The 9,118-nt window shown below is 42.7% G+C and overlaps 1 protein-coding gene across 1 annotated transcript; it reads right to left on the bottom strand.

Moving 5' to 3' along the window:
* Positions 1–231: 231 nt before the first annotated feature.
* On the bottom strand, positions 232–1,245 carry LOC311114886 (G-protein coupled receptor 4-like; the record flags this gene model as incomplete). Its single annotated transcript, XM_084190113.1, has 1 exon — positions 232–1,245. One exon carries the CDS (start codon positions 1,243–1,245, stop codon positions 232–234), a length of 1,014 nt encoding a protein of 337 aa, XP_084046239.1.
* Positions 1,246–9,118: the final 7,873 nt, after the last annotated feature.

The raw sequence follows: 9,118 nt of genomic DNA, 5'->3' as shown, positions 1-9,118 counted from the left end.
AGCGAGTCAGGGACCACTATGATGACACACCAAATGCATTTGATGGATCCTTTTTGTCTTCTTCTAATGCCTCTTAAAGGGAAGGTAATCCAAAAGTAACTGAAAGTGAGTTTGGGTAATCCAAAAGTTACGTTACTGATTACAATTTTGGACAGGTTACTAGTAACTGTAATGGATTACATTTAGAAAGTAACCTACCCAACACTGCATACAAACACACACAGTATGTAATCAGATCAGGCTTGTATTATCTGTCTTCCATGTTACAGTGGTGAGGGGACTGTCTCTCTCCTTCTGACCCTGTCTGTTCCCACAGCAGCACAGTCTCATGTCCTCCCTCACCCCGTTACTGACCAGCACATACAGCACTGGGTCCACCACACTGTTCAGGCTGGACAGGGCCAGCGTGCACGAGAAGGGGAAGTGCATGTTCTGCTCAAACTCACAGTACCTATGTTCGTCCATGTGGTAGTAGGCCAGGGAGCGGGTCAGCAGGAGGAGGTGGTAGGGGGCGAAACACACAGAGAATATCCCGATCACCCCGATGGACAGCAGCCGTACCTTCCTCTTAGCCTGCTCCCCCAGCCCCTCGCTCTGCTTCACCTGGCCCAGGATCCTCCAGTAACACAGCCCCAGCACCAGAAGGGGCAGCAGGAAGCCGATGCCCACCCGCAGCAGGTTGAACAGGGCCACGGGCTGCGGCATGGGGTAGGTCTCGTAGCAGCGGTCCTGCGTGTCGTCGTGGGCGTCCTGCAGGTTGTCCTTGAACAACACCAGGCCGTGTCCGGACATGACAGTCACGCACACGGCCAGACACAGCACCCAGGCGTAGCGCGCGCTGCGGAAGGCCTTGGTCCTCAGGGGGTAGGTGACGGCCAGGCAGCGGTCCACAGAGATGCAGCACAGCAGGTAGATGCTAAGGTACATGTTGGAGTAGTAAAAGAAGCCGGCCACGCTGCAGGAGAGGCTGCCCAGGCTCCAGTGGTGGTCCCGGTGGTAGTAGTTGATCCAGAGAGGCATGGTGAGGATATAGAGCAGGTCAGACATGGACAGGTTGAGCAGGAATACCCCCAGGACGTTCTGGCTGCGGACCTGCTGGACGATGGGGCCAAGGGTCAAGAGGTTAAAGGCCAAGCCCAGGATGAAGGCCAGGATGTAGATGCCCATCAGGAAGTCACTGATAGGGCTCTTAGAGATTGTCACGCAAGTCAAGTTCAAGTTTGTTTTATTAATCTGTTTCTCCATCTTTGTTCAGGTTCAAACTGTAGTAGTTCCTGAAAAGACAAACAAGTATATTTTGTACGTAATTAGTGCAAAATAAAAAACAGTTTAAATCGCTCATGATGTATGAACCCTGATCAGAAAAGCTCTTCGCAATTTTTTTAACCTTTATTTAACCAGGAAAGTCTCTTTTACAAGGCCATGAGTCATAAACGAGACAGTCTCTTATTCATAGAACTTCCTGTAGTCTAATTTAGCAGAAGGTTACTCACATAGGGCACTATTCAATCCACATCGCGGAAGTTCAGCTTTACAATGTGATTGAAATGTAAAGGCAATGTTCCCACTTTAGCGGAGACTGCATTCACGGTAAATGCTGCATATGTCGGCTCATTCGGAAATTACATTTACATTTATATCGCGGAATCTGTAACGCTTCAGTTTTAATACATTTGAAAACATTTCTAAAAACCTGTTTTCGCATTGTCATTATGGGGTATTGTGTGTAGATGGATGAGGAAAAAATGTATTTAATCAATTTTAGAATAAGGCTGTAATGTAACAAAATGTGGAAAAAGTGAAGGGGTCTGAATACTTCCAAATGCACTGTATAAATACACCCAACAATACTGTATAACTCATATCAGTTGAACACAGTTGAACTCATCCCTCAAAAGATGACATCCTCTTACTCACAATCATTACTTACAATCTTTTTTTTTTTTTATCACAGTATCCAGCTCATCACACTTTGCTCCAACCCCATTTCATTGACAAAATCGTTTATTTGTCAAAAAGATAAAACCCTTTGGCTATCCACTCTGATACAGTCAAAAATGTAACATACTATTTGAGCTTGATAATGGGCTCTGGATGGAAAATATGAGTCTTCCCTTCAAGAGTGGGTCTCTGAGGTTTAGTCACGGTCTCACAGATATCGATTTGAGCCTTATTGCAGTGGAACTGCCTAACTCCAAATTGCCTGTGAAACTATCTCCCCACTTTTAACCCCTTTGTGTGAAAAGTTTAACCAATTTCAGGCTTTGTGACCTTCTATTTTTCCGGACCCCCTCAGCGTATGATAGCAGTTACTGTCATTGGGTTAAGGATCTTATGATTTGACAAAAATGTGTCATGGAAATATTGTCTCTCACCTCCTAACAGGTTTATATTACCTTATGTTAATGCCGCTGTCCAGTAATTGCATCTAAATGTTCCATGGTTATTGCTCTGCATGATTTCAAACTGGCTGACAATCTGCCACAACAGAGGTTGTGATTCGTGGGAGAGCATTTGCACTTCATTGTCACGTTCGATGTGCCAGAGCCAGACCATGTGATTGGATTAACTAGATATTTGGAGGCAATAAGATCCATTGACAGCAGGACAGTTCGTAGGTTTAATGCTTATTTAAATAATTTACTGAAATGTAAGGACGGCCATAGTTATATAGAGTTTATAGGGGTGTCATGATCATAATGGGAAGAAATGTCCTGAGGCAGTAACTTGATCAATCATTGGTGATGACATTCGGACTGATACTAGATACTGATAATCAAATCTAAGTTTCTGTTCTAGCTTGCTCCTGAAATAGACAGGCAAGTCTGACTATCACATGAAACAAACGTCATAATTAAAATCTAAATCCCAATTAGATTCTGGGAAACATTTAATGTGATGGATATCTATGTTCCTTTCAATACCACATACACCAAAATGTGTTTTTAGATTATTAGTAGCACAATCACATAATTACCTTTTCAGCTCTCTGGTGGAGTAATAGAAAGTCTTATTTTTTTGAGGAGTAGTTTGGTTCGAGCTCAAATTTGAGAAAGACAGGAAATCATTTATTTCTATTTAATCTTTATGTGGCTGAGAAGATGATGTTTCCATATTCCTCCCATTCAGGCTTTGTTGTTGTCAGGCGGAAACAGAAGGCCCATAATGGTATAAGTGGATGATAATAAATTGGCATAAATTGTCATGTGATGTAAATGTAAATGTACTCTACAGTATATAATTAGTATGTTATCTAGACTGATAAAGCACTCAATCGTATTCCCTTGTTTAATGCTCATGATATTGATCTAAAAGGTAATTCTATGGGTGATCCACAGATGTGTCATTAATCTAAGCTATCACCATGTGGATGACTGGGACATAACATGCAAAAGAAAATAGCCAACCAGACCAATGGTCTATGAGGTGAGACGAAAATGATCAGTAGTTAATTTAGCACCCAATAAGAATGCGCATTAACCACGTGACGATCTAGACGTTTTCCTTTTCATTCTTACCACAGTAGTGTAAAACCATGAATACGGCAACCTGAACACTATACTTTGGTTTATTGAAAGACTACAGACCATAACATGTGTAAATCAATCATCAGAACATTATGCTATGCTGGTGCAATCTACTGACTAGTCAGGCCATTTGGCCTACAGTAATCACTGTGGAATCTATAAACATCTTTTTGTTTCAGAGACATTGATGGGATAATCATTGCGTTAGTTGAACATTTTGAGCCCAGTGACGTTCATCAGAAAAACTGAAAAGGCTGAATGTAGGGGTTGGTGGCATGCCAACAGCTTGAGGTGTGAGTAACTGTGTTATTCCCCTCTAGGAAACAACTGACAGGCTAGCCTAGATCACTAATGTTCCGTTGACTCCTATCCAAAAATAAATGCGAAGACACATTTCAGTTGAATGCATTCAGTTGTACAATTTACTTTCTTTCTATGCATGATCCTGTGACCACTGTGCGTGTGTTCTTGATAACTGTGGTTACCCTTTGCTCTAACACAGTACCATTTCCTCTTTCTTTCAAAAAACCCAAATATGTTTATACTTAAAGAAGCTAATGTGCTTGCAGAATGCCTGTCCAAACATGTACATTCCAGTACATTACTGGAGAACACTGGGGTCTACTTTCTCAGGCAAGCTTTGGTTATATCTCATGTTTGACCTGAAGAATGCACTTTTTTAAGCTATCTGTCCTGTCTCATGAATAAAGCTTTATGAATATTAGTGTAGCAGGCTACCCTTCATAAGGAGTCTGCAACTCTACATGCTACCTGCCTTGCGTTCTCTCCCATAGGATTCTCTGTCTGCTGCATGTCAGATTTATACACCTTGGTTAACTCCCTGAGATTATGGGTGTACTTTACTCCTTGTATTGTCCGTATTCTCTTATTAATGTCAAAAGAACCTTGCTTAGCACCTATAAGAGTACATTTGACAGATACTACATGTAATATCGACCCACTTTAGCCACCCTTACTAGCCCTCTGCTTCTAATGTGAATTTAACTCAATTACGTCTGTCCAGCAGTATGTTAATGTTCTCTTAACCAAACACACAGGCATGAACTCTCCGATGTCCAGTGACAGCTAGACAAAAGATCTCCCAGGTCACAGTCTCGTGTCCCAACGGTCTCAAATCCCAACGTTCCCAACGGTCTCAAATCATAACTCGTTAACATCCTCGTGGTCCTCTGTAGCTCAATTGGTAGAGCATGGCGCTTGTAACGCCAGGGTAGTGGGTTCGATCCCCGGGACCACCCATACGTAAAAATGTATGCACACATGACTGTAAGTCGCTTTGGATAAAAGCATCTGCTAAATGGCATATTATATTATTATAAATGTCCACTTCTTTCTCAATCAGCAGACAGTCCTCCTCCACATTTCCACAGTTCTCTTAATCAACCCTCTGTTTTGCCCTTTAAGCACCTGTGGGAGCAATTTGCATGTTTCGAACGTTGAATCAGTCACTGGCTACATTCCCAGACCTCTTTAGTCTAATCATTTAATAAGACTGACTCACACTGCTACAGGCTAGTCATCCTTCCTTTTACCACTATCATCCTGGGGCCAGAGCAACAGGGAAAATTGTGTGTTGGGGGGAAGGGAAGTTATTTTAGGACGGAATTCAAATTAATCTTGTCAGCGCAATGTTTAGGTAGAATATTTAGGAAGCACACACATGCATCTGTGAGGAGATTGAACTGAGACCTAAAGGACTCTCCGATCAATTTGAGAGAATATTTGTACAGTGAGGGAAAAAAGTATTTGATCCCCTGCTGATTTTGTACGTTTGCCCACTGACAAAGACATGATCAGTCTATAATTTTAATGGTAGGTTTCTTTGTACAGTGAGAGACAGAATAACAACAACAAAATCCAGAAAAACCCATGTCAAAAATGTTATAAATTGATTTGCATTTTAATGAGGGAAATAAGTATTTGACCCCTCTGCAAAACATGACTTAGTACTTGGTGGCAAAACCCTTGTTGGCAATCACAGAGGTCAGACGTTTCTTGTAGTTGGCCACCAGGTTTGCACACATCTCAGGAGGGATTTTGTCCCACTCCTCTTTGCAGATCTTCTCCAAGTCATTAAAGTTTCGAGGCTGACGTTTGGCAACTCGAACCTTCAGCTCCCTCGACAGATTTTCTATGGGATTAAGGTCTGGAGACTGGCTAGGCCACTCCAGGACCTTAATGTGCTTCTTCTTGAGCCACTCCTTTGTTGCCTTGGCCGTGTGTTTTGGGTCATTGTCATGCTGGAATACCCATCCACGACCCATTTTCAATGCCCTGGCTGAGGGAAGGAGGTTCTCACCCAAGATTTGACGGTACATGGCCCTGTCCATCGTCCCTTTGATGCGGTGAAGTTGTCCTGTCCCTTTAGCAGAAAAGCACCCCCAAACCATAATGTTTCCACCTCCATGTTTGACGGTGGGGATGGTGTTCTTGGGGTCATAGGCAGCATTCCTCCTCCTCCAAACACGGCGAGTTGAGTTGATGCCAAAGAGCTCGATTTTGGTCTCATCTGACCACAACACTTTCACCCAGTTCTCCTCTGAATCATTCAGATGTTCATTGGCAAACTTCAGACGGCTCTGTATATGTGCTTTCTTGAGCAGGGGGACCTTGCGTGTGCTGCAGGATTTCAGTCCTTCACGGTGTAGTGTGTTACCAATTGTTGTCTTGGTGACTATGGTCCCAGCTGCCTTGAGATCATTGACAAGATCCTCCCGTGTAGTTCTGGGCTGATTCCTCACCATTCTCATGATAATTGCAACTCCACGAGGTGAGAACTTGCATGGAGCCCCAGGCCGAGGGAGATTGACAGTTATTTTGTGTTTCTTCCATTTGCGAATAATCGCACCAACTGTTGTCACCTTCTCACCAAGCTGCTTGGCGATAGTCTTGTAGCCCATTCCAGCCTTGTGTAGGTCTACAATCTTGTCCCTGACATCCTTGGAGAGCTCTTTGGTCTTGGCCATGGTGGAGAGTTTGGAATCTGATTGATTGATTGCTTCTGTGGACAGGTGTCTTTTATACAGGTAACAAACTGAGATTAGGAACACTCCCTTTAAGAGTATGCTCCTAATTTCAGCTCGTTACCTGTATAAAAGACACCTGGGAGCCAGAAATCTTTCTGATTGAGAGGGGGTCAAATAATTATTTCCCTCATTAAAATGCAAATCAATTTATAACATTTTTGACATGCGTTTTTCTGGATTTTTTGTTGTTGTTATTCTGTCTCTCACTGTTCAAATAAACCTGCCATTAAAATTTGAGCCTATCATTTCTTTGTCAGTGGGCAAATTTACAAAATCAGCAGGGGATCAAATACTTTTTTCCCTCACTGTATGTCTTATCTTCTAAAACATACAGTGATACTCTGTGTACTAACTTTCAGTGAATGTCCTAACTCCATCAGAAAGGAAAAAGTTGACAAAAGCTTTTATCATTCTTTCATCTACACTTTCTATCACTTCTGAGTCCTGACCACCGTTTTAGAAGTCCTCACCTGTCAGTTGTTGTCGACAATGGTTCTTCAAAGTGGGTCAAGAACTTCTGTCTCCTTCAGTAACCCTCAGGCACAGGAGATTTCCATTCAGACAGCCTGATGGGAGGCTTCAGAACCTTTGAGTTACCGCCAGATCATTAGAGTCCCACACGATGACAAGAAGAGCGCTGCGAGCACTCCAGTTAGAAATACTCTGATGAGAGAAGACAACCGACAGACTGATGTTTTCAACCCAGTACACTTCCTCTGTGATGGGAAATACCAACCATGAGCAGTCAGTCCACCCACTGAAGTCAAGATGTCAGACAGACAGCCATGCACGAGAGAGACAGAGAGAGAATAAGCCAGACACAAGAGGGGAAGAGAACAGTGATGTTTAGGGGAGGAGGGAGGGAGTTTTCTTCAGCATACACGTGCATCTGAGAAGTAATTACTTTAGGGTGGGTGGTAGCGACTAAGTTAGACACCTCTCACACACTAACTCCCCAGCACCCCCAGATGGATCGTTCAAATTGAAACGTACAACTTGACTGGCAGTCAGACTACCCACAATGGTGGTTTCCTCCACAAGTGAAAAAAAAGAGACTAACAAGAGAGAGCTAACCGCAGCAACAGATACTCTAGACACACAGGCAATGTGAGTCAATAACACAATAGAAGAAAATGATCTTTAGATGTGTCTAATGGGCTTTTCCTGTGGCGTAGAAATCTGATACAAATCTCAACCGGACTGGAACGTCAGTGAAATTTCTAAAATGATTCATCACAGGTCAGGTCGTCCCTAACGTCATCCCCTTACCAGAAGTAAACCACATCTGGAGATCACATGACTTGGACAGCATCTGTCTATTAGTACAGGAGGGAAATGTGTTTATCACAGTCAAAATGTATCTGCGAATGGGAAGCGAATATCCTGTATAAATTGAATATCCCAACACTCTGTGTAAACATTTATCATTCCATCGTTGAAATTTGGCTTGTAATACTCTCTCAATATGCACAGCTTCACAGTTGTTTCCAAAGTGATTTTTTTAAATGAACGTTGCTGCATGGAGATGTACAGGAATGAATGAAGGTATGTGGGTAAATGAGCAGATACACAGTATATATGGAAAGTATTCAGACTCCTTCACTTTTTCCACATTTTGTTACGTTACAGCCTTATTCTAAAATTGATTAAATAGTTTTGTTCCCCTCATCAATCTACACACGATACCCCATAATGACAAAGTAAAAACAGTTTTTTAGGAATTTTAGCAAATGTATAAAATAAAAAAAAACAGAAATATCACATTTACATAAGTATTCAGACCCTTTACTCAATACTTTGTTGAAGCACCTTTGGCAGCGATGACAGCCTTGAGTCTTCTTGGGTATGACGCTACAAGCTTGGTACACCTGTATTTGGGGAGTTTCTCCCATTCTTCTCTGCAAATCCTCTCAAGCTCTGTCAGGTTGGATGGGGAGCGTCGCTGCACAGCTATTTTCAGGTCTCTCCAGAGATGTTTGATCGGGACTAGTCTCCCAGTCTCTGCTGCTAAAAAACATCCCCACAGCATGATGCTGCCACCACCATGCTTCACCGTAGGGATGGTGCCAGGTTTCCTAAAGACGTGACGCTTGCCATTCAAGCCAGAGAGTTCAATCTTGGCTTCATCAGACCAGAGAATCTTGTTTCTCATGGTCTGAGAGTCCTTTAGGTGCCTTTTGGGAAACTCCAAGCGGGCTGTCATGTGCCTTTTACTGAGGAGTGGCTTCCATCTGGCCACTCTACCATAAAGGCCTGAGTCCTATCATGCTCTCTCTGTATATTTCTCACTCAATCTGTCATTCAATCCACATAGTGTATATGTTCCAGTGTGAATTCTGAGCAGGTAATGCCTGATGAGCATGACTGATGCATGTCATGAAAATGTATGCGCTAGGATGCGATTTTATATAGATATGAGTGGTATGGATAATCACCATAGTTATTTCCTCCTATACTTCTCCCTAGTCTTCCATATTTCCCCCTAATCTTCCATCTCAATGTTCACGAGGCAACGCGCTGAATAAATGACACAGATGAAATATT

Source organism: Coregonus lavaretus (genome assembly GCF_964263955.1).
Source record: "Coregonus lavaretus genome assembly, contig: HAP1_SCAFFOLD_5195, whole genome shotgun sequence".
In the NCBI taxonomy this organism is placed as follows: domain Eukaryota; kingdom Metazoa; phylum Chordata; class Actinopteri; order Salmoniformes; family Salmonidae; genus Coregonus; species Coregonus lavaretus.
Note: the sequence above shows the minus strand (reverse complement) of the source record. Positions and strands in the feature narration are given on the sequence as shown.